This window comes from Arachis hypogaea, chromosome 11 (genome assembly GCF_003086295.3).
Source record: "Arachis hypogaea cultivar Tifrunner chromosome 11, arahy.Tifrunner.gnm2.J5K5, whole genome shotgun sequence".
Classification (NCBI taxonomy): domain Eukaryota; kingdom Viridiplantae; phylum Streptophyta; class Magnoliopsida; order Fabales; family Fabaceae; genus Arachis; species Arachis hypogaea.
In genome coordinates, this window is record NC_092046.1 from 14403804 (window position 1) to 14431608 (window position 27805).

The following is a 27805-nucleotide window of genomic DNA, read 5'->3' on the forward strand; positions in this document are numbered from 1 at the left end:
GATTTTATCTCCAAAAAAAATAGTTATATATTTAACTAGACAATTTTAATATGTTTTGAATAACAATTTATCTTGATGATGAAATAAGATCTTTATATTTTGGATTATTAAAATATATTTTGACTAGATATATGTTGATCATTTCTATTTAACTTTATCAATTATTTAACGAATTTCAATCAAGACAAACTTTTGCAAATAAATAATTCAGATATCAAATATAACTCTACTTTATTACAGTGTATACTACAATCTTTGATATGTTCTAAATCCAAATTCAATACATGCATAACTAGGATTTTCCTATTGCAATTAAACCTACATATATGCATTACTTGTATAATCATGATGTTAGCGTATATGTACACGGTGAACAATGTTACTATCTTTTAAAGAATAAACTAGAATATCTAGAACTTTTAATAATAGAAATTTGTTATCATCCTCAATATAGTTGAAATTCAAAAATTTAAAATCTGAATTAGTGAAATGCATTCATGATTGTCTTTATTCCATAGTATTTATCTTAGTTTGTTTAATCTCACCAAAGTGTCATTCGGATCAAAGTGCAGGTAATCTTGACCACCATCGATATTTGCCACCTATATTCCTCGAAAGTTTATTAGCAGTTCAAATTTTACTCTTCAATATCAATATATCTTTCAAAATATACTAGAAATATAATTAAATTTATTATTTGAATGTTGTAGATTTTGCCAATTCATCTTAATGACCGTTAGTTTTTCATGGTGGTTGAGATGCTTTATGAAATCATGTTATATCTGGACTTATTCAAAGGTCGTACATTGATGCTGGGAGATTTTTTTATTTAAATTAATTAAATATATTATTCAACAAAATTTCGAACTCACATAATATTTATTGATATACACAACTTTACAAATCTAAGATAATGTGACCCAAGACAGATTAAACACATATCTCAAATACTCAGTCACCGAGCTACGATTTAACAAAAACTAAATGTATCTCGGGTGCACCCGGGATATGGCACAATGCGAAGCTGTGCATAAATTGGGTATTCAGTATCTGAGATATAGGCACAATGAGTTTAATGTCAGTGTACCCGAAATATTGTATTATTGTAATGATTTAACTATAACATTATGTACTCGTATTGTTCTATTCGTATGGTTAATTAAATATTTGATTTAAAAAATGTTTCTTGGGTCACAGTACCCGAGATATATAAAGTTGTGTATATCAATAAATATTCTTTGCGTTAAAAATTTCGATAAATAATATATTTAATTAATTTAGATAAAAAAATCTTTGATGCTAAAGCATAAGAGCGTCATTGACGGTGTGATAACATACCTTGAAAAGATTTTATCAGACAAAAACTTCCAAAAAATAACTTTCAATAGAAACTTTTAATTTACTAAGTATAAGTTTCATGAGTTAGTTGTCCCGCAACAACCTACCAAAAAGTGTAAAAATACGAATTTTGTAAGTATGGATTTAATAACACTGCTATTTTTTATAATATTGCTTTATTAATGTGTGACTTGAAATGTGGTGAAGGAATGACGGTGGTATTTGGATTGCTCAATGGATGATCCTCTACCACTATTAGAGAACCAATAAGAAAAATGTCTATATAAATGCGTAGTTTATCCCATGGCATTGTTTATGTCTGATAGGTTGTGAATGATTACTCTAGGATGCGAGTATGTGTCTTGTTGTGGATTTGGTGAACAGAGAGTACAATCCGAAGCAGGATATGATAAAAGATTTCGTTATTTCTACTTGGAATAAAAAGATACATCAATCTGTCCTTCAATCTTAAGATCCTATGATTCTATGATGCTTCTTATTAGACAAATATTAATCGTGTCTTTCAAGAACACATTTATTTAGTTAAAATAGTTATAGATTGTACTAGGCAATTTTAATTTTTTTTTTTGAAGTACGATTTATCTTGATGAAATAAGATTTTTATATTTTGGACTATTAAAATATATCTTGACTAGATATATGTTGATTATTTTCATTTAACTTTATCAATTATTTAACTGATTCAAATCAAGAAAAACTTTCGCACAATAAATAATGCATCATATAATTAATCCAGATGTTTATTACAACTCTACTTTATTATAGTGTATACTACAATCTTTGATATGTTCCAAATCTAAATTATATGCATTACTAGGGTTTTTCTATTGCAATTAAACCTACATATATACATTACTTGTATAATCATTACCTTAGTACATATGTATACGGTAAACAATGCTACTAAATTTTAATGAATAAACCAACTTATCTAGAAATTTTAATAATTAAAATTTTCTATCATCCTTAATATACTTCTAGTTGAAATCCAAAAATTTAAATAACATGTCAAACTATATTTTCGTCACACTATATTAGGTAACGCTACTGCATGCCATTGAATTTGGATATTGTCCTTGTTGACCAACCTATTCTCTATGGTACAAACAAATCTGAGAATAAAGAAAGGACTTCGAAATTTCAAACTGTGGTACACAATATCTAAAAAATTACTAATCAATAAGTATTAACAATTCTATTTTTAATAATATTATTTAGTCTTGTAATAACCATTGATGACTTCCACATGGTGGGATGGGAACCTCAAAGCTATTATTTAATCTGGAATCAACTAATCCAATCTATAGATGTATAGATTCATCCACTTTTATATTTGGCGTTGCTAATATCCCTTGAGAAGTTATATGGTCTTTGGGAAGCTCCTATGAAAAAAGAAGGCATAAAGTCAAAATTGTTATAAAGTATAACTACAACATAGAATTTTTACCAGTTTATTTTACTGTAAGCAAAGCTTAACGTAATATTGTATCTTACTAACCTTTTCTGTACTAAAGCTAGCTTGTGTGTCCCTACCAGTCTTTTCACCCAAATTGTCACCGTTATTCCTCACAAGACAATTTTTCTTTACATGATCAGCATTGATGCACTTAGTACACCATCGTTTTCCTCTCTCCTTTTTTTTTCTTGGGTGCACCTTTTGTCTTGACCACCAAAGGGTCACTAACAAAGTTTGGTATGGGAGAATTTTTTGTTTACCTTTTCAAGTAGATTTTTGTTCTAGTATTTAGGTCAAACGATAGACTTCATTCATAGTGGCATAGAAAGAATGACCATCTTGAGCTCCTAAGAATATCATCCACGTAGTTACCACTGACAATGTGTCATAACATATTAAAAATTTTCTTTTTCTGTCTTGCACAGTGCTTCGAGCAAAACTTTCATCGGGATATTTTTTGGCATTCTTAGACCATCTTTTTAAAAGAAGACTTTCTGAAAACTTTTTTAAACTTACCTTTTTCATGGTACAAAATATGTGGTTGCAAGGAATGTCTTCACTACTCCACCTACTATATTTACACCCCATATTCTCAATGTTGTGATCATATCCTTTCACACTCCTTACCTTTTAACACAACAGTAGTTTATATGTTTTTCTCATTTATTATATCTAATGCAACCACTCCTTCAATATCTTTTTATACTTTTGGAAGAATTTCTCTTGTGTAAAAATATGCATCACAATGCTCCAATGCATCTAAACCAGTAGTTAGAATAGACTCCCCACACGTAGTTTTAAATTGAGAAACTAATTCATTATGTCTATACTCCTTAAGTGCATGTTCAAAATTTTGGACTAACTCTATACGACTTTGGCAAATACCAATAAACCTCTTGATTAAGTTGTTTATTGCCTCACACCTTGATGTGATTCAAAATCCAACATATAGTTTATCCTGCAAGTAAGCACTTTGCCAACTTTTCTCTTTTCACATTCATTTAAAATCCAATCATTTTCTTCCAATCCATATTTTTTTAGCATATTCTCCCAATATTCTTCAAATTTATCCGGATGTCATACAACATACAAACATTTTCTGAAGTTGTTGGAAAAATCTTTGTTTTTTATGTTTGCCGTTACATTTTTCTGAAGTTGCATTTGGGAAGATTTTTTGAATTATTGCCTTCATTGCCTCATCACCGTCTATGACCACAACACAGAAAAACTTGGTCATCATTACTTCTAGAAAATTTTGCAACAACCATGTATATGTTGTTGCTTGTTCGTCCTCAATCTAGGCAAAGCCAAATATAGCGGTGATGGTTACAACCGGAGAAGATTACTTCTGTACTTATTCTTTTGATAGGTTATATCAAATGTAAGTACATTTATAAAGCACTAATAATTGGCCCTACAAATACCTTCTGCCTAAAATAAATTTGACAGCCAATTTTTATTAGTAGCACAATACCTTGTCATGGCCATGGGGTCAACATCAACTTTCCCAAGTAGATAGTTTATTGTCACATCAAAATCCCAACCAATGAGCTTTCACCACAGATTCTTTCAATGTGGTTATCCATGTCCTTCTTTGTGAAATTGACATTAGTATAACTACCTGTTTGGCCTACCATTAGTCCCATTATTTTAGAGGTTAGTAGATCATTATCATGTATGGTATTCACATGTTCTTTTTGGGCTTTAGTCAACCCTCGATGAGTGGATGGTTTAAAATTAGGTGTACCAACCATTGAGGGACACGATCGTGGTTGTACTTCTCAACTAATTTTCTTACCCTCTAAGTTGAAGTTTTCGTGTCAAAGTATATCGCAAGCATGACTTCACAACTAGTACGAGTCAGCTTTATGCTCCCTCTTCCTATTCGAATTAGAGATGTATTTCTCCTGTCTCTTTCCTTCTTTGTTGCAAAAAAAATCACCTTTTGCGCTGTGTTCCGTCTTTTCCACACTCCATATCACCCTTGTGAACTCCAAACCCAACACACCTTGCATAACTTACAGAAAAGTTATAGCCTACATCCAATGTTTCAAATGTCTGGTTTATAATATCATCGATAGTTATAGAAACACACTTACTACAGCTGCCACCGCAATCACAAGTGCAATTCACATTTTCTTCCACAACAATCATCATGTAATCTTCAACATTGTCTTATGAACAAATTAAGTAATTCTAAATTAACATCCATTGCATCCTGATGAGATTAAATAAACAAAAAGCAATAAATAACAAAAGGCAATCACAATCCATTAGAATTTTGATGCAAAATTAGAGCTGTCAAAATAGTTTTATGTAATATACAAACTTAGGAGCAAATCATGTCGTAAAATTTTAAAGGAGCTAGCTGATTAAGCTAAGTAATTAATCGAGTAAATAGCAACAAATTTAAGGTTCAATGATGATAATCAGTAACATTCATTTCGATGATAATTTTCAGTGACAAATAAACTAGCTCGGTGATATTTTTAGCAATAAATTATTCAAGGTTTAGTGATAACAATTAGTAACAAATTCATGCCGGTGATAATTTTCAGCAACAAAAGACTAATTTAGTGATATCTTCAGCAACAAAATTGAAAAGGAAAGAACATGGAAATTTATTGGAAGTCTCCAAATTGGGGACCAGTTTTTGGTTGTGGGGAGGAAGCTGACAGCGGGGAGGAAGCTGAAGATAGAGAGGAAGTTGACGGCGAGACTCGAAGCAAGAAGACGACAACAAGCACTACAAGAAAATAGAGCTATTTTAACACTTTATTTTTTAACACCATAATTAAATGTCAAAATTAATATATATTTTTGACAAATATCACAAATGTCAATTTGTCTATATTTTCTTGATGAATAATTTGACCGTAAAAAATTACTTCTCAATTTTGACACTCATTTATTTTCAATTTACTCCATTATTTCTCTTCTTTTTCGAGTTCTGTCAATTTTGACATCACACTGCTCTCAATTTGAGATCATACTACTCATTCTTTATCTTCAAAATCTTAATTTATTCTTCAGTTTCAAGATCTCATATCATTCTTTGTTAAAAATTTTTGTTGAGAATATTTTATGGTCAATAAATGTCAAAATAAATAGTATTTTTGATGGTTAATAAATATCACAGAAAATATATTCTCAAATTTTTCTAACAAATTATTTTTGACAACCAATATTTATCAAAATAAGATTTAAACTTTGTTCACAATTACTTATATATTAAAAATACTATTTTTGACAAAACTTTTATTAACATATTTTTATAGTTAAAATAGTGTCAAAATTTATTTTTTTGACAAATTTTAATTCTTTTTTTACACATATAACCCTAAAAAATAATCTATATTATTGTAGTGAAGGACCAATCTTGGGACCTGCTGCTTCTGCCGCCGGCGATGACAAGCGCAAGCCAGTGAGCCACAGTGAGAGAGATGTGAGAGCTCGAGCTTTAGTGAGAAAGTGATGTTGAGGGGGGAGACGGCGAAGGCTAGGATTTTGATGAACGACATCGTTTTGGAAAGTAAAGAAAAAGATTTAAGCATGACCCAGTCTGGGTTATGTAAATCGGCCAGATTGAACTGGGTTTAATAACTATGACATGGACAATTGGATTTACTTTTGTTGCTATAATAAATTGATTTTGTTATAATTTTTTTTTATTACGGATTAAATTATTGACCGATTTAATAAATATATCCAATGATAATATGACATATAAACATCTTTAAAAAAGATATTTTTAGTGTTTTTATCTGATTATCCCCCAATTTATAATTATATATTTATTAGTCCAAATATTAGGGACCAAAATAATATTTTATTCTTTAATATAATGTGTATTTTTTTTTAGGATATCCTCTAATCTATATAAATAGGAATTTAAACTTTTGATATTTATTTAAGCTGATTAATAAGTTAATCACTAGACAAACTAAGTTGATTATATAATTATACTTTAATATTAAAATTATTAGGCTTATTGGCTAAACTACCCAATAGAAAGGCCTAGTATGTGTTTGGATTACAGTTTACAAACGGGAGTTTGAATAAAATTGATTTTGCAAACTTGATTTTAATGAAAAGTAAGTTTGTGTTAAAGTGATTTATATTTGGCAATCTTTGCATCAAAATGAATTATAGTAAAATAAATGTTGTTTGGATTATACTACTCAAAATCACTTTTAGATAAAAAATTACTAAAATAGACATCAACTTAAATAATTTTTGTATATTATCTTGTCATTTTAATTTAGATGATTGAATAGATCTTATTAATTAATTCTATAATAAAATTAATATTTATACACTAAAATAAAAATAATATATAAAAATTGGCAAAATATATTTTTAATTAAAACTAACAATATAAATTTTAGAGAATACTAAGAATAATAAAAAAAATTAAATATTTATCTTGGTAGTAATTGAAATAAATCAAAAAAATTTATGATATTTTTTATATAGTATATTTTTAGTACTTTTAGTATTCTTTTTTGTATACTATAATTTATTATTATTATTATTATTATTATTATTATTATTATTATTATTATTATTATTATTTACAATTAATTTTTTGTTTAATTTACTTTACCTAATAGAATCAATAAATTATATTATAAAAAGATAATAAAAAATAATACAAAAAATTATAATTATAAAAATGTATAATATCAAATAAATAATTAATAAAAAATAAAAATAATAAAAAATAAAAAAGAGCGTTCATGTAAACAAAAATAATAAGAATTTCATAAATAATATAATAACATGCATAAAGGGTAAAGTTGGTAAAAGGTAAATAAAGATGGAGTATTGATGGTTAAAAATCCGTTGGTGAAACGCAGAAACTCAAAATTATAGCTTCTTGTAAACGTGGGTTTTGAAAGCAAAATCACTTCTGCGTTCATGAATAAAAAATTTGCCAAACCAAAAATTGAAACTTTTAAGAAGGCTAAATGTACTTCTTCTCTTGTAATGTGTTTGCCAAACACATCCCTAGTCGTGTTCTATAGACAAAAGATGAGGCATGTTTCCTAATTATACAAAAAGTGGGTCAGCTGTCCAATTGTGTGGATTAGTTTGGAATGGCTCTTAGTTAGAAAATACGGATAATGATATAGATACGGGACTTGATATTGAGATAGGGATATTTATAAAAGGTTTAATTATTTTGTTAGTTTTTATAATTTTGTGAAATTTTTAATTAGGTTTTTACATTTTTTTAATTGGTTCTTTGTATTAAATTTTTTTTAATTAAGTCCCTCTTAGCAGTAATTGGCTTAATTTTATAGGGACCCAACTAAAAAAAAAGATGGTGCAAGGACCCAAATAAAAAGAAAAAAAGTGTAGGGACCCAATTAAAAAAAATTTGGTACAAGAATTCAATTAAAAAAAAAAAATATAGGGACCTAATTACAAATTTTGCAAAACTATAGGGACCAATAATTAAACTTTTATAAAAATATAAAGTAATTTTAAAAAAATCGTAATAATTTTTTTATATTAAAATAGAAACTAATATTATTAAACATTTTTATTATTTTTTTAGTTGTGTAAATTATTTTAATTAATTTTTTGTTTTAATAAATAATAATGTATGTTATTTTAAAACTTATTTAAAAAATATAAGTTAAGAATAAAATTAAACAAGTCAATACATGATGGTATTTGGACGAATTCAAACTTATCCAAAAAAATATTTTAATTTTAATTTTTATTTGAGATACAATTGAATACGAAAGATATATGTGTTGAACGAATATATTGAATAAATATCATATTCAAAATGTATTCGGTATATAAAAACGACAATTTAATAAAATATCTATACTTTATAAACTTTTACATTTGAGACTTATTATGATAGAAAGAAAAAAATGACCACAAAAATGATTTTTTTTAATAGATAATTAAATACCTATTGAAAAAATAGATCATTTTATTCTTATTAATCTTTTAAAATAAATTATATACTTATTTTATTTTCATCGCCAAAAACCTCGTCATCATATAGAATTATCCCTTATATTTTTCTGGTCGACTTTTCGTCTATTTTATATCTTTTAAGTCCATGAAAAAAACTAAGCTGAGATTATGGGTTTTTTTATTTATAAAAAAATATTAAATGATATATATATATATATATATATATATATATATATATATTGCCTTATAATTGCCTTTTTTATGTGATTTTTATATTTTTTTCAAATCTTTTGTGTTTTATATGTTTTCTTTTTTTTAAATTTTTTGTGTTCTCTTTTTTTTTTTGGTGTTATTTTTGTTTTCTATATTCTCTTTATTCACAAATCAATGCTCTTTAATTTGATTTGATTTGAAGATTTAGATAAGTTTTTTTTTTTAAACCAAGCTGTAAAATTAAGTTTGAACATGTATTTTATTTTCAAAGACAATGAATAATGCAAGTTCACACTGTCAGTTGAATCAGGGCGAATTGAATTATTATTTTGAAATGAATCAAGTAGATGAGATTTGCACTACAAGAAAATAGAGTTATTTTAACATTTTATTTTTTAACACCATAATTAAATGTCAAAATTAATATATATTTTTGACAAATATCATAAATGTCAAATTTTCTATGTTTTCTTGATGAATAATTTGACCGTAGAAAATTACTCATCAATTTTGACACTCATTTGTTTTCAATTTACTCCACTATTTTTCTTCTTCTTTGGCTCTGTTAATTTTGACATTACACTGCTCTCAGTTTAGGATTATACTACTCATTCTTTATCTTCAAAATCTCAAGTTATTCTTTAGTTTCAAGATCTCATCTCATTCTTTGTTAAAATTTTTTGTTGAGAATATTTTATAGTCAATAAGTGTCAAAATAAATAGTATTTTTGACAATTAATAAGTATCACAGAAAATATGTTCTCAAAATTTTCTAACAAATTATTTTTGACAGTCAATATTTATCAAAATAAGATTTAAATTTTTTTCACAATCACTTATATGTTAAAAATACTATTTTTGACAAAACTTTTATTAACATATTTTCACAGTTAAAATAGTGTCAAAATTTATTTTTTTGACAAATTTTAATTTTCTTTTACACGTTATAACCCTAAAAAATAATCTATATTGTTATAGTGTTGGTTTGAACTTCGTTAGTATTTGATGCTCCTATAGTTGAATAATTTCGTTTTTATTTGTGAAAATTGGTGTTCATAGTCGAAGGTTTGAATTTGAATGTAATGTAGAATTTTTGAATTTTTTTTCGTTGAATCTATTTTTTCCTAGTTTTCGGTGCATTTGCAAAGACATTTTGGTTTAATTAGGAACAGTTTTCGGTGTTTTTTCAATTATTGTGTGATGTTGATGAATAGTTTATGTCAAAAGGTTGGAATGCCTTTTAACACACTTGAAGAAGTTGTTGCTGCTTCTTTTTCTTCTTCTCATTTTTTTCTCATTTTTCTCTTGTATTATTGTTGTTATCATCATCGTTGTCTTCTTTATGTATGTATATATGTATGTATGTATAACAGTTCAAATCCAGAATGCACCGAAATTCTTTAATAATGACGACACACAAACAAATTCAATTTAAAACAAGTTCAGACTAAAAATATACCTTATTTAAATCCAGAATGCACTGCAATTACTTAATAATGATGACATACAAACAAACTCAGTTCAAAACAAGTTTAGAAAAAAAGTACACCGAAAATCAAATTCAGATGCACCGAAATTACTTAATGAAGATGACACACAAACAAATTCAATTCAAAACAAGCACAGATAAAAGAAGAAGAGAAAAAGAAAAAAATGCAATAACAATAAAAGAACAACGATGAGAAGGAAACACGCGAAAAGGAAGAAGGAACCCGAAAAAGAAGGAGTTGGAACGCGAAGAAGAAAGATGAGAAGAAGAAGGAGAAGAAATATAAAGAAAAAAAAGGAAGAGGAGGAGGAGAAGAATGTAAAAACTGTTTTATATAATTGGAGCATGTATTCATGCTCCATTAATAAAATTGATTTTTAATAGGTTTAGACTAACTTAATTAGATTTAATTATAAAAAGATTTGAAAGTGTAGAATAATTATTATTATTACCATCATTATCTTTTCAATTGAATTTGGTTAATCTCTAATCGATTTGAATTATCAAAATAATCATAATCAAATATTCATTGTATGTGGAGATATAGAATTTCTTTCAATAAGTATATAATTACAAATTTAGTGAAATTAAATTGAAGACTTTCAACCTACAACACATTAATCCTATACACATTTTCCCAATCACTCCCCTGTCCTTGAGGGAACACAAATTTGAACTAAGACTATAGACAAAGAGACACCCAACACACACCCACAACTAATGAATTTAAAGTACACAACAATTTGAAAGATTGGTAATAAATTCACAAGTTCAAAGGCCAGTTTCAAACGGAACACCAGTCCCAGGAATCCACGATCCACCATCCAAGAAATTAGCAACAGTAAATTTCAAAGCCTCAGTAGGGTTGGTAATAACATGAAAGCCAGGCCATTTGACCCTCCCTGCAGTGTTAGCACCTGCTCCAATATTCATATACTCTCCATAATACAATGTATTCAAAGCAAAGCTTCCCGCCCATGGCATCCACCCTGCCGGTTGAATCAAACCGTCCAGGCTACTCTTGACCACCACCGTTCTTGAGTACTTCTGCCACGGCCGGCCAAGGAAGCACTTGACAGATCCCTGAACTGGCTTCAGATCTGAAGCCGCCATGATGCGGCAGTTGTGGATGACAATGCCGGTGTTCTCGTTGGGATCGGTTCTCCCTTGTGCTGTCACTGCGTTCTGTTGCTTACTCATTGGTTTTCTCAAGAAGATGTTGCAGTTTTGGAAGAGGGCGACAGCGTCACCGAAGATGAAGTCTATGGTGCCGTAGATGTCGCAGTCGCGGTAGAATTGGCGTTGGGAAAGGACGTATAAGGTGTCTTGGTAGCCTCTGAAGCTACACCGGTAGAACACGGAGTGATCGGAGCTGGAAAGAAGTGCCACCGCTTGGTGCTTCTGTGGCCCAGCACTGTTCTCAATTGTTAAGTCCCTGGCGATGAACCCATCACTCGAAACCGCTGAATCAAAGGAACCCAGTCAAGCCACAAACGTAACGTTACTTCAATGCATCAACTTACTCTAAATTACTCGAAAGAAGGGATTTATAAATTTTGAATTTTATTTTAGATAGTAAAATATAATTTATTATTATTTATTTTATAGATAGAATAAGAGAAAATATAATTAAAAAAATTATTTAATAATAAAAAATTTATTTTATTTTTTAAAATAAAAATTTAAAATTTAGAGAATCTAAATTTAAATTTAAAAAACTAGTAGTATTTAATAAAATTTACCTTTGATAAAATTTAGTAAAAACCTATGAAGTATGGACACTTCACTGAGTTATTGTGTCTGCGTGTCAGACATATTTTGGACACGACACTCACCGACACTCGTCCGACACGCGTGTCTACTGTGTCCAACTGTGTCTTAATAAAAAATAAATTTTTTTTCTCTGGACACGCTGGACACACCTAAATATTATTACGTGTCCGCATGTCCAGTCTTATTCTTAAGATATATTCTTAAAATAAATTTAGATATAGTATATATTATTATTTATTAAAACAAAAAATATTTTAAATACTTGATATAATTAAAATAAGATATTAAAAATAATTAAAAATTTTATTTTATATTTTAATATCAATAAAATATCAAAATATCATTACAATTTATCTAAAAAATATTTTATATTTTATATATATGCGTGTCCCCGTGTCATGTAAGATTTTAAAATTCTCTTGTCGACGTGTCCCATGTCGTGTCGTGTCATACATCATAGGTAAAAACTCACAAAAATGTTTGTTTTTTATGAAGTTAATCATTAAAAATAGTTAAATAATTTAATATATTTAATTAAATTATTATTTAATAAATTTTAATTATTAATTTTATATGAGATAATTTTTATTATAAAATTTTTATATAAAATTATAAATTTAATAATGATTAATATTTTAATATTTAATTACGTAACGATTATATCAATTACATTTTTATATTAGCCATGTAATTATTTTAAAAAATAGATATAATTAAATAATTATTATAAAAAATATTTTATACTATCAATTATTTTTTAACTTGAATAATATATATATTTCTTACTTTATATATAAAAGAAAGAAGTTAGTTAGCCTATTGTGATAAGTTATAGCGGCTTTCTCAAAGGAAATTAACATTATTTCTTAAAAATAATAATAATTTAGTATAATAATTAATAATATATATAAAATAAATATAAAAAATTAAATATATTAAATAATTAATATTAATTAGTTTTTTATTATAAAATTATTTTTATTTTTTATTTTTTTAAAAAAAATTTAAAATTTAAGATTTAAAAGTTAAAAATAATCGGAAAAATGATGTGAACTCTATTAACAATGAATGAAATAATAAGAAGATGATATTGATATAAGGTATGTACTTACTAAAAGTAGCTGAACCAACAGTGGTGGAGCCGTCTTGATAATTCTTGCTACCCGTAATAATGGTAGCTCCAATACCATCCCCAAACATCATCAAATTCTTTATACCTCCCTTTATGTTCACACTCTCCCGGTAAACACCAGCTTTCACGTACACAACCACTCGACCATTCTTATTCAGCCTACCGGCCGCCGCCACGCCCTCCGAAACACTCTTGTAATTCCCACTCCCGTCCTGTGCCACCACAATGTCCGCCTTCGGTGCCGCCGTTCCCGGCAAAGCCTGAAGAAGCCTCCTGTCGGAAGGAGATAGCCACTCTGGGAAGCCATTAAAAGAAAGCAATTTTCGACCGCGGCGAACAACCGGGTCTTTTGGTAACGAAGTCAAGGACGTTAATGTATTGCTAATGGCCAAAGAGTTGCTCAGCAACTTGGATAAGTTGCTTGAAATGGATGGAAAGTAGTTTAGGTAGTGAGATGAAAGGTTAGAATCAAGAAAACCGTTTTGGCATGTTTGTTGATTCGCAATAGAAGCACTTTGCCATGTTAACCTGTCGTTTAGATTGTTTGAGTTCATTGAACGGTTGAGCTGATAGATTGTATTCTCATAGAGTTCCAAACAATCTTCCCATGCGGACTTGGCTCTCTTGTCTTTGAAATCGTTGGATTCCATGGTTGATGAGACAAGTTTGTGTGCTACTATTGCTTGGTCCATGGTGACCTTAAGGGCCATGTCATGGAAGGAATAATAAGAAGAGGAAACATCACTTGATGATGATGAAATTGAATAATTGGTAGTGCCAATGTAATGGTTACAAAGAGTGGGATATGGAGTTTGATTGCATGATAACTTATCAGTGCCATGCACAATAATGAAGAGAGAATAAAAGGCTAAAATAATGTACGCAATGACCAAGTTGCCCATTCTGAAAATGAAATGACCAATAGGTTCTATTTGTATAATAATAAGGCAACCTAGATAGGTAGCAATGAGAGAATTATATTCTTAGCTTGTATATATTTGGATTATTGTTGAATGCTGATGAATGAAAAGTGCCAGTGAAGAGGTGCTATTTATAGGCCAAAAAGGTATGGATAATTCTTATTTGTGAGTGATACAATACAGTTGAGGTATTAATAATGTGGGTTTTGTATTTTCTAAAGTTGTTGACTAACCTATTTAAGGGCAATGTGGATTATGTTCTATCTCCGTGTCAATTAAAATAAAAAAAAGTATAGTAGTTCATCTGGAAAATAATAAAAATTAAATAAAGTATGGTTTAATTTGGTTTTTCAAAACCTAATTGTCTGGTATAATTAAGGACCAATATTTAAAAATGTATTCTATATTCATATGATATTTTTATTTATAACTAAAATGTGGCACTTATTTAAATTCAAAAATATTATTTTATACACTAAAATCAGCCATTATGTATTTATATATAAATATATGTAGTTTAATTTGTTTATAATGTATATTTTATACTAATAATTAATTTTAATGTTGATGATTATTTTAGTATATATCTAACATAACTAATTTAAATTATAGTGACCACTGCACGTTTTATTTTTTAATATCAGAACAACTATTTTTAAATAGCATTTTTGTTTTACATATTAGAATGTATAGATTAAAATAGTAGCTAGACAAATATTTAGTTGAATTCATAATGGGAGGACTTTTTATTATTGATTATCCATAGTAATGTCATGCTAGGAGTTTAAACATTAATTATAAATATATAATTAATTAGTATTTAGAAAAAAGAAAATTAATTACAATCTAACTTAATTTTGACAGGTGCAAGCTAAGCTAATGCTAAACAAAAATAATTATATTTTAAATTTATTTTGAAGCGTACGTGCAGTGCAAGCTAGGCCACCAGAAAATATGTTATTGTATGTCGAGAATTTTCTTGGACGTCATATTTCAAAACAAAGTTGACGTGATGCATGCATTTATTAAGAATGATAATAGCCCATCCACGAATATTAGCTTTCTATTTTATAGTTGTTATTATCAGTTTTGGAGGATAGACAACAAACTTTAATGGGTATACAAATCAGTTCTTTCGGGTTGGAGTCACTTTGGTTAATTGCAGTTAGAATCTCTTATAATTGGTAGCGTTCTTGAGTTGAATAATGATATGCCAAATTATATATAGCTCTTATCCGGCAAGATGAGATGAGTTCTAACCTCTTTGTTAGGGAAACGGAGAGACATCGCAACAAACGGATCCAGAAATGTTGGAAATTAAAGGAGAGTCGTACTAGAAAAAAATATTATATAATTAAATAAGCATTATTAAAACATGTAAAAATATAAAGAATTCAAAGGCTCCCACAACTATAAAATGAATTAATACAGATAGATTTACAGACGGATTTTTGGTTACCGACGAAATTATCGACGGATTTTGTCCTTCTGTAAAAGTTCCGTCGAAAATTATTTACCGACGAATTTTTACCAGTTACCGACAGATTTTCCCTCTGTAAATTTTCTATCCATTTTCCAAAGGCGACGAACTTTCCGACGGATTTTCCGTCTGTAATTTGAACTTTGGAAAATCATCTTACACTCTAATTACAGACAGAAAATCCGTCTGTAAATCCGTCAGTAAAGTAAAATAGAATTTTTTTTATTTTTCTAATTACAAAATAAATTTATTTTCATATAAAATAATATAAATTTAATAAATACAAATTTTTATTGGTGGTATAAATAGAAAAACACACCAGTGAGTACAAAACGCTTTCTTTATAATAAGAAGCAATTATTTCCGTACAATAATACAATCTAAATACATTAGATGACAAATAACTACTAGTGGACTCATCAAGATTCAATATCCTAATTTATGGATAGCTTCATTCTTTCTTGAACTTCTTAGTGATGACGGCAATATACTTGCTTCTTGAGATTCTTGGTCCATCAAAATTATTTGCTGCTTCCCACTTTCTGAGCAGAGGATGTCTACCTTACTATATCCGATCTACACTGCAGTTATTAGAAAAAAGAACCAAAAAAAAATTGTTACCACTGCAGTTACTTTTGATTATATGAACATGAAAATGCATATAATTCACAACAATTATATGAACATGAAAATGCAATGTCTGAAGAGAAAACAACATAAATGAATCAATTAAATAAAAAAAAGAAAACAGTAAGAATTGAAGTAGAAGATGATGATGGAGAAAGAAGAATACCTCTTCCCTATGTGTTGCTCTCTCAACAACATCAAGGTTCCTTCTTGAAGAAGCATTCTTCCTTGCCACCACACAATCCATCAATGTTCTTCCTTCTGCACTTCTTGTTCTTCCTAGTGTTCTTCCAATCAGTAGAGGATCGAATCACAGTAGGAACTGAGAGGTTTCATTGGAGAAAGAGGAGAGGATGAGAGAGGATATGGTGGATTTGCAGCTTGTGGTTTGGATCATGGGGAAATAATGTTGAATCATTATGAACAAAGAAATAATGTTGAATCATTAAAAAGAACTAACCGTTCCATGATCTTTTAGCCACTCTCCTAAAGGTCTATTAGTATTCTGAGGATCATAGGGTTCACCATAAAAGAAGTTCGGAACAACCACATAGTAACCAGAAGCTGCAATCTTGTCTGCAAGCTTCCTAAACAACAAAAGATGAACAATGTTATTTAGGACAGGAACACATTGAGATGGAAACACAGATAATTGACAATAAGAGCAGATTGAATCAGATTAGCCTCCTGCTTCTATTAGTGGTAAAATTTATCAAAACCTTCAGAAATTTCAAGTGAAAGATAGCGAGGCTTTAATCTTAGCAAGTAACCTCAAACAAGAAAAGCTTATACCTTCCTTTCTTGTCAATTTTTGTTCAGTCAACTGTCAAACAAGAACACATTCAAATAATTAGAATAAAGCAACAAAATTTGGTTTAATGAGGAGAAATAAGCTACAAGACATGTCCTGAATATTAGATTAAATTACCTTATCCATTAAACTCTAAGGAAGTAGTAGTAGTAGTAACAATAAACAAACATAATTCCTGCTTTCACTTGTCAAATATCCTGTAGCTCGCTCTCCATTCAAAAAAGCCTAGGATGTTCAGCATGTCATCAGTATACACTCCAATTTGAAAACAAAATTATTTCTTATAAATTAGACTCATCCCAAAGATATTGATGGGTCAACACATTCTCTTACCCTTTAGGCTTCCTTTTGTACAAAAGATAACAGAAAATGAAGGTACGAAAGAGGGATACACTGCATTTTTCTGGTGTATCTAGAAAAGAAATAAGTGCCTTATAATTGTGGCACATGAATCATAGAAGCCATCGGGTACACATTTTAAATTAAATTTTGCATGAGTATAGTTTCACTGCCCTCCAAACTTTAAATGTTTATTTCTCTTTCTACTAATCTGGACCCCTTAATTTGCTAGCCTGCCAACACATTTCGATGTTCCACTACTATATATTTCTTAATAGAAATTATTATTATCCTATTATTTAATATGCAGTTCCTGACATACTTTGTTCAAGTACCAATAACTTGTTTTTATTGTAAAAGCATGTACCTTTTCATTATTCCTATCTAATTTAACATCTATATATATAACCTTCTCTTCAACAAACACAAAGCACTACTACATGGTATTTGAATATATTGAGGAGTTTGTTCATGAGATTCTTTCTTCATTTCGGGTTTAGATTTTTCTTGAGCAGCATTATATCCAAAAAGTGACTCCATCATTTCTTCATTGAACCTGTCAAGAACATACCATTCAACTCAACTCAAATGTAGTCGCAACAAGAAAGCAGGAAGCAAAACTAAAAGAAACTCGAAACTTACTGGAAGGATCCTGCTTTGAGCTGATTCCAAACCATAGCCTGATCTGAGTTTGCTTGAACCTTATCTATAAACAGAAAATTTGGAAGTTTACCATATAGCCTCTATAAACAGCCTGGATCTTAGATGCCGTGGCATGTTGGTTCCTTAAAGTTGGTTCCGGTCTATAGCCAACCTCCTTGTGGTGATGAACAACCCTGGAAGAAGTAGCTTTGGGAGAGGTAGCATGCAGAGAAGGAGCCTTCAGAGATGCAGCTTAGATAAACTTCAATCATATGACACAACTCGTGTAATACCCGGTCTAATCGAAATTTAGTAAATAATAAGTTAAATAGGAGCGAATATGGTTGGAAGATTTGACAATTGGAATTTGATAATTTAAATATGATATTTGGATTCAGTGAATTTTTCCGAGTCGGAAAATATAGTTTTCTGCATAAAAGTGCGCAGTGGAATTTTGACCGGCAGTACCGGCTGAGATCTGTCTGGTACTACAACTGAGGAAATTGATTATGGGTAAATAAGATTAAGAAATGAGGAATTATAATTAGGGAAGGTAGAAATATTTAAAGTGCGATTTAGAGCGCTAATCTTAAAGGTTTTGGCCCAAAATTGGGCCAATGGGCAAAAATAAGTGAACCGGGCCTAAGTGGGCCCAAGACCCAACATATATAAACATTAGTTGTGAGCATTTCAGCTCATTTTACCCTAAAAAGAAGGGTTGGGGCGCTGATTTGAGAAGAGAGAAGAGAAGAGAGAAAACCTAACTCTCTTTGATCTTCAAACCACCATAACTTGAGCTACGGAGCTCCGATTGACGAGCCGTTTGCGGCCACGCGTCGCTCTTCTCATCCTCTACAATTCTATCTAAGTTTTGTGGTGAGTATTCTATTCATCTCTGCCCAGTTTTCGAAATTCCCCACTGTTACACGTTTTTGGGTAGTTAGTGTTGAAATCTTGTGATTTTGGGTGTTTAGGGATACTCCAACATGGATTCTAAGTGGGTTCTATCCCTACTTCATATGGGCTGAGGTAAGAAGTGCTCAAACCCTTGTGATTTTTCATTTTTATGAGCCCTAGGTTGATGTATGTATGTGACATTGGTTATGTTAGTGTATTTGGTGATGTTGGTGCACAATTGGGAGATTGGTATTGCTTGAGGAGCTTTGGTAAGGCTTGGAGCTAAGGTTGGTGAAGAATTCCAAAGAAGAGGCTCAATTGGTTTGGCTACAAGAGGTACGGTTTAAGTTTCATTTAAATACCGTGTGTTGTGATGAGAATTCCTAGGTTAGATGCCCCTAGGATTAAGTTTGGATTGTGTAAATGGTTGGTGCTAATATGCATAGTTGATATGTAATGTGAATTAATGATTGGGTTGAGAATTGTGTGACCTTGTATGCTTGGTGTATTGAGAATTTGATGTATTGGGTAATGAGTATTGATTTGTGGTTTATGCATTTAAATTGTGAAAATTGGGCCGGAGGCCATGAATTTTGGGCCGGAGACCGGAAAGAGGTAAGAAAGGTAAGTCGATGTGTGCATTGTATGATGGCACAAGTGATTGGATGAATTTCAGATAATGAATATATGAATGATTAGGTTGGTTATTGAATAATAAGGTTTGAGAAGTTGAAGTGTAGAATTTGGTAATTTTGGGTGAAATTATGTAGACGAGGTATGTTTGGTTCGGTTGAGATATATTATGTGATCATATATGTGATTATGATTATTGATGCCTTGATGGTATGATGATGCATTAGAGATATGTATGTTGTGATATATGCTTGGGGAATGATTAAGGTTGATTTGTGGGTGAAATCACGTGATAGTGAGTATGATATTGATTACGTATAATGATGGTTGATTGGAAATGGTATTATTGGAAATTGGGATGAGGAAGGATGTATGACATGATATTGTGTTTGTCCTTTAGCCATTTGATTGAGAAGTGTTAAAAGGGTTAGATGTGGTTTTGGGAATTTTTGGTAAAGTGTCAATGTGTGAGTTAAGGATGGCTTGATGTGGATTTTGGTACATTTTGATTGATTTCAAAAAGGGTTGAAATTGGCATGTTTTGGTTGATTTTGAAAAGATTTGAAAATGGCTTGTTTTGAAAATGGCACCTAGTGGTTTTGTATGAAAATATGGTTTTTGGGCATACTTTGACGGGACATAACTTGGACTACGGATCTCTGTTTTGTACCAAATCTGTTTAGAAATGAAATTGGATTCGGGATGTCCATGCCGTTTGAAGAACGGGTGAAAAATGATTTAAAATGAGAAAGTTATGTCCATCGGAAGATTGGGGGTTGAATTTGTAAATTCTGCAGCTTTTAACTTAGAAAATTTTTAGCTGAATGACCCTCCACGCGTAGGCGCACTTGGCGCGTACGCATCGTTCTTCAAGAAGGCACTATCCACGCGTGCGCGTGGTGTGCACGGGCGCGTCGATGCGCTGCACCAAATGCCCAGCTATTTTCCCGAGAGTTGTGCCAGTGTTGTGCCAGTTTTGTGCCTGGGGCGCAAGAGCACCCACGCGTACGCGTGGCTGACGCTTGCGCGTCGTTTGGCTATTTTTCAACCCGCGCGTCCGCGCGTATGACGCTTGCGCGTTGATGAGTTTTGTGGCCATCCACGCGTGCGCGTGGAGTGCGCATACGCGTGGCCCTGTTTTCATGCCAAAGTTGATTTTTGAGTTTTAAAAGCCAAATCTCATACTTCTAAGCCTCCGATCTCACCTCTTATGTATTAAATCATTCTGATATGCCTAGCAATGAGCTAGGGGATGTGGTAACTTGCGAGTGAAGCAAGGGGAAAAGTTATGATCAATGATGATCAAAGATGATTATATGAGATATAGAGGATGACGGTGGAAGTACCGTGTATGCCATGAGCCGGAGGGCTATATTTATTGATAAATGGCCCGTTCTTGATTGGACCATGATCCGGATGGCTGAGTTATTGCCGGGTTACGGCAAAGCCATTATTGTTTATGGCTGAGTATAAATGCATATATGATTAATGAATGAATATGTTAAATGGATAATAATGAAAAAATATTGAAATGTGATGTGCGACCCCGGGTAGTAGGCAGTGGCGTTGTCCACTTGCTCCGGGTATGAGACGGGAAAGGAGGATTATGATAAACGAGTTTAATCGTGGGGTTTTGAATAAATGTGTATTTGTGATACCTGGGTAGTAGCAAGGGTCGTGGTTCGTCCCGCTTGCTCCGGGTCATTGTCTGAGGATTGATAATAATGAAGGGTGATTATGAATAAATGTTTATTTGTGATACTTGGGTAGTAGCAAGGGTTGTGGTTCGTCCCACTTGCTCCAAGTTAATGTTTGAGATTTGGTAACAATGAATGTTGATAATATGAATTGAGATTGAATGAATATATGTTTGAGATGCCTGGGCAGTAGCAAGGGTTGTGGTTCGTCCCACTTGCTCCGGGCCAATGCTTGAGATACCTGGGTAGTAGCAAGGGTTGTGGTTCGTCCCACTTGCTCCAGGTTAGAGATTGCGACGCCTGGGTAGTAGCGGCAGTAGTGGTGAATCCACTCGCTCCAGGTTGAGCTTTTAGACACCCGCCTGGGTAGTAGCCGCAGTAGTGATTATTTCACTGGCTCTGGGTTGAGCGGGCAGTAGCAAGGGGGTTGTAGCTCAAACCTACTTGCTCCGCAAGGGGTGTTTCTGTCCAATGGTTAGCTACCAGGACATGTCGGGTTGGCTATATAACCGACAGATGATATCATCAGCCATAGGGCAGGCATTCATCATTTGCATATGTTTGAATTGTTTGGGTTTGCCATTTGTCTTGGATTTCTACATCATATATGCCATGTTACCTGACTATATGCTACTTGTTCTACTTGTATCATGTTTGTGTATTACCTGCCTGTATTGCTTGTGTTTGTACAACTGAGAGGCCCCTCATGCTGGTGTCGGTGGGTGTGAGGGCTGTTCTTGATGGGATGAATTGATGATGCGATTGCATGATGATGTATTGATATAGAACTGCTGAGGCAGAACAACTGGTGATGGTTTTGCTTATGATTCTGAGTCTGATTCGTGGAAGAGTCAGCGAGTTGGGAAACATGTGAAACATGAATTGAATTTAGCACTCCCTTATGACAGTTGCCTATTCATGGATTAGCGAGAACCTAGGATGAATAATTGGTGAAGAAGTTTAGGATGCTTAGTGAGTTTTTGTTGCAGTACATTGAATTTATTTGGCACTTTTACCGTACTGGAAACCCATGGGCCCGGGGTTCTCATTCCGTATATATCTCTTGTTTTTCAGATACAGGTCCAGATGCTCAAAAGTGAGTTGTGGGTCGTCTGAGAGACGGCGAAGATCTTTATTTCCTCTACTTTGTGTTTTGATTAGAATCTCTCCACCTTTGTTTTGGAAAGTTTATATTATGTATTGAACTCTTTGAATTTGCCTATAGAGGCTCTCATGTTTCCTTCGGGAGAGATTAGGATATACTGTTGTCAACTAATTTCATAATGTACTCTAGCCGACCTAAACTTCGCGGGTCGCGACTAGTAGCTATTTACTTATGTTATATATATCTATCTGTTATCTATCTCTTAATCTCCTCTACGCCTTGTCCGTAAATCGTTTTCGGCTTCACGGTTTATCTTTTGTTGTCGAAACGTGAGAGATACGTCTTCGCGATTTTATTTCTACTCTTTTCAGGCTTCTCGATTAATACTCTTTTCGAAATTACCTATATTTATTTATTAAAAATCCACCTGAGAGTCGTACCACCGTAATATCATTGACTTATGACTCGAGCATAAGGATTTGAATATTAGGGTGTTACAACTCGCGAACTTGTTAATAATCTTGCATGTTGTAAAAAGAGATTGTTGCAAATTTTGAAGAGTGAAGACAGAGTTCTATGATGATTGATTTCAAACAAAATAAACATTAGTTTGCAGATTTTACTTCCTTTCCATATAGAAAATGAGCTTAAAACATTAGTATTCTGTTTTCTACATTTCAAATTTTCTATTACTGATTATGAAATAACTTAATTGGCATCTATTAGATCCTTTTAGTTTATGACTTTATACAACATAATTATATTCATCTACATTCTTATAGACCAGAATCCCAAAATTTCAAAATATTAGAAATGATTAAGTATTTTAATACTACTACAAGTCTCTATCAGTAACAAGAAAACCAAGCCTAACAACAACAAAAAGAAAAATCAAGAACATGCCAAACAGGATCAAGATTTTCCACATCATAAATAAATAAATAAATATAAATAAAATCACTTACATTAGGTACTTGCTTCTCCTTGGAGTGGTGTGTGAAAACCCTCGTTATTGCAGAAAACCAACTACCCTTCTTTCCCATATCAGTAGCATTAGTATCTTTCCCTGTAAAGAGTTTATGATTTTAGAAAACTCCAAATATAACATGAATCCAGTGTTGTAAGATCAAAATCACATTCATTTTTATACAATCTTGGATTCTTTCAGAAAAAATAAAACTATTATCAAATCAAACTAGTGAATAGCATATCCTTGTGATAATGTAGATCCACTAGTGACCCTCATAAACTCCTCAACATGTCTAGGCAAAGGGCAGCTCCTGATAACAAGATTCGAACTCGTCCACCTAATGCTTGTTTTGTCTACCAATTATTCAAACCAATAATGTATTAGCTTTTTAATTCAATCTTTCATGAGTTTTCTATCTTGCTAGTAAAGTATTGATTAAGTTTAAAGCATACCTTATCAAACACAAGCTTATCAAACAAAGGTGCTGCTTTGTATTGTGGAAGACCCTTCTCTAGATTTCTCAACTTGCTGTTGTTAGAGTCAAGATTAGTTTACATATGAATTGGTAATTAAAACTATCAAAGAGATTAATTAGTGATAAAAAATACTAGTTATATGCATAATGAAACAATGGTAGTTTGGAATATGTATATATATATATTAACTAGTGATAAAACATACTAGTTATATGCATAATGAAACAATGTGGCAGGAACAGGTTGAATATGGTGGGAGGTATGAAACATGCTAAAATGGTAAAGAGTAGAGTTCTGAAACCAGATTGATAATGGACACACACGTCAGAATGCTAATAATAAAACAATTTTGCTGCTTTTTTGCAACCAATTTTGCTATGCAATGAAACCATACACTTACCATCAAACTGCTCAAAGAGATCTTTGATGTTCTTTGCCACGTCTTCCTCTACTGCAACACGAGCATAATTGATCTCCATGCCATGTTGCTCATTGCTATTAGAAGCATTACTATACACAACTGATTGATATTGCATCAGTTGATCACAAAAGTATTAGTTTAAGAGCAGATTACAACTGAATGAAGCACATTTTCAATAAGCATGGGCATTACTGACAGTTATTCTCAGTTTCTCACAATCAATTCACTAGATACCTGATTAGTGACACTGCTGCAGAAATATGTTTGGACACTTTCTCATTTACAGCCTCATGAGTCCTCTTAATATGCTCTAAAGCTGATCCAGCGGTACTTACACTACAGATATAAAACATTTTTCACAAACCAACCTCTTTTCCTTTTCGAATCGGCCTTACTGCGATTATGGTTGCTTGGCCATCCCTATCCTGCATACAAAAAGATTAGGACTACAAAGATAGTCATATCTTTGCAGAATCAAATTAAACCAGGTACCGATTGACTCAGTTCAAAACGTACCTCGTCTCTCTTGAAGGCTTTGGCATTAGAATTACAGGAATGGTTCATGCAGCTTTGCAAAGGAAAAAAAAGCAGTTCCTACAGTAAAATTTAAAAGGATTCAGGTATAATTACAAATAAAACTGCATAATTTCAATAACCAGTAGGCTAACACTAACTGTGATTCATTCATTACCTTGGCAACAAACAGAATAGTCTTCACCAAGAGCATCTAAATATGGTTGTGTAATTTTCTCAGCTTCTTCCTACCATTAACAATGACGAGGAAAGGAATCGAGTCAAAAGAGTTTCTTTCTTTGGAGATAAAGTAGAAAAGTAATTTGAACAAAATTCTAACCTTATCAGGATTTTTCAGATTATCAATGTATAAAAAGTAATCCTCCACAGGAGAAGCTACAACCAAATCACTGGAATATATAAACCAAGGATTAATACACAGGTTAGTTCAATCCAAAATTTCAATTCAATAGAAAAAAAATGGCAGAGACTAGAAAGGGTTACACAGTCATAGGAAAGAAACAAAGAAGAGAAGAATGAAGGGAGTTCGTTCACAGAAAGCTTGCCATATCTGTCACTGTAATAAACCCTAAATTTGTTTTGAGAACAGAACAGATACAATTGCAAGAAAATCAATGTAATCTGAAGGAACGACGGAACCTACCTGAACCAACGGCGACGAGAAGAAGAGGTAGAAGCGGCGGCGACGACGCTGACGAGCTTTAGTGAGCAGCGACAGAAAACGGCGTGGAGAAGGTAGCAAAATTCATCGGCATCGAAACTGAAAGAGAGAGATTGGGGAAGGGTGTGATGGAGCTTCGGGAACGGCGGTGAAGGGGCGAAAGGCGCCGATGATGAAGGATTAGGAGCGAATCGGTGAGAAGCAGCGTCGATGAAGGATGGGGTGTTTTGTAAAATGAAGACGCCGTCGAGGAGAACGTGATTTTGATACCCTTATTTTCACCTCTTTCGACAGAATAATTTAAATTATAGACGAAAAATCCGTTTGTAATAATTTAATAAAACGTAGCGTTTTGTCTATTTAATTACAGAAGAATTTTCCATCTGTAACTAATTTTTATGGAAAAAAAATTAATTTTTCCGACAGAATTATAGATGGATTCTCTTTTCCGTCTGTAATTTATGCTAATCTATTTTTTTTTCCGACAAAAAAATCCCTCTAAAATTCCGTCTGTATTTCAGTGGGATAAAATCTGTTGGAAATATCCGTCTGTAATAACTAATTTTCTAGTAGTGTCCAAAGACTAACTCCCACCATATTTACATGGGTATGGATTTTCAAATCCTCTATTTTCTGGTAAAAATACACAATTTAAACCCAAGATCAATTGGTTAATATTCTTATGGTTCCAAGTATTTGGAGATATCGTCATTAAATTGTTTAAGGTTTAAAAAAAGTTACTTTTAACTATATTAAAAATAAGGTCAGTCAAAAACTTTAACATTAAAAACAAGCTCTACTTTTTTTAAGTGGTAGAGAGGCTTTAATAAAGACAGTAGTTACAACAGTTATCATTTATACATTAATCTTTTTTCGATTGTCTAATATTTTACTGTAAGAGTTATATCGCACTATTTTATAGTTTTGCTAAAGACAAAAAAAATAGAGAGCGCAAGATGCAATGGATAAGATGACAGATTACATGTAGATCCATAAATCAATGAGGATTAAATTTCAAATACCTAAAGGCCTTCAACCTTGCAATGCTTGCGAAATAAGGCTAGAAGCTATTACTAGACCAAATTCACTACTTAATAAAGTCTACAGAAGCAAATACTATAAGTTCACAAGTTTTCTAAGAGCAGAGATAAGGAATAACCCATTATGGGATTGGAGGAGTGTCATGAAGGGTAGAAAAATCCTAAAAAAGAAAGGCTGATCTAAAAAATTGGTAGAAAAAATACAATAAACATTTAGATAGACTTATAGGTCAAAGAATACACTGCAAGTATGCCTATTATTACCCAAAATAATGACAGAATTTCTTAATGGGTCTCAGACTAATTTTGCCTAACAAAACTTAAAACTAGGTAAAAATAGAAAAAAAATTTCAACTAAAAATCACTGAAGCAATCCTCAATACTCCTATAAGTGAAGGCGAAGATAAACCAACCTGGATGTGGACAAACAACGGTATATATTCTATAGCGTCAGGATACCAAGTAGCCTTCCTCTTCTACCACCTTCGAGCAAAATTCCTCCTTGATCGATACAAGCAGAAGGAGATTTGGAGAATAAGCCAACCAAGAATTAAGAATTTTATTTAGAAGATGGTTCATGAAGGCTTAACAGTAAACAAAAAGCTGCACTCTAGAATTGCTTCTTCTAACTTGATTTATGCTCGTTGTCAAGCGGACAAAGAAACAGCGGGTCGCTATATTTTTTACTGTCCAAATTCAGCGGAAGCAATGGAAGCTCGCAGAGCTGAATTTTTCAATCCTACACAACAAGTGAAAATATGAGAACGATGGTCAGAGTTAATACAAGCAATCAGGCATAGAAGTTACAATTACTCAAATGAAATAGAGCTAGCAGTAAATTTATGCTGGCAGATTTAAAAAGCAAGGAATGAATTGTTCTTCAATAAAGAACGGAAGACGTTTTGAATGTGTGTTGAAGTGGCCTGTCAATTCATGCAAGAGAGAGGAAGAACGAAGCTGAGTTTGGCATAGTGTTCTTTGTGAGAGAAAAGACAATGAAACTGTTTCTGTGGAAATAAGAAAGTTACTCTCCTAACTCAATATAATTCAGTTACATTTGAACCTTGACTTTTGTTAGATTTTTTTCAATTATGTCCCTGTATGACCTAAGTGGTCATATATATATATATATATATATATATATATATATATATATATATATATATATATATATATATATATATATATAT

At 31.7% G+C, this 27805-nt stretch overlaps 1 protein-coding gene and 1 long non-coding RNA gene across 2 annotated transcripts; both read right to left on the reverse strand.

Annotated features, from left to right (window-relative positions):
* Positions 1–10982: 10982 nt before the first annotated feature.
* Positions 10983–14387, reverse strand: LOC112720342 (pectinesterase-like). Its single transcript, XM_025771249.3, has 2 exons — positions 13343–14387; positions 10983–11920 (listed from the first exon to the last, which is right to left on the reverse strand). The coding sequence occupies exons 1-2, from the start codon at positions 14262–14264 to the stop codon at positions 11229–11231; spliced, it is 1614 nt and encodes a 537-aa protein (XP_025627034.1). The 5' UTR covers positions 14265–14387; the 3' UTR covers positions 10983–11228.
* Positions 14388–24736: 10349 nt separating this feature from the next.
* On the reverse strand, positions 24737–25336 carry LOC112723798 (uncharacterized). Its single transcript, XR_003163170.3, has 4 exons — positions 25234–25336; positions 25072–25141; positions 24897–24974; positions 24737–24805 (listed from the first exon to the last, which is right to left on the reverse strand). It is a non-coding gene; the product is annotated as an uncharacterized lncRNA (long non-coding RNA).
* Between the last annotated feature and the right edge of the window lie 2469 nt (positions 25337–27805).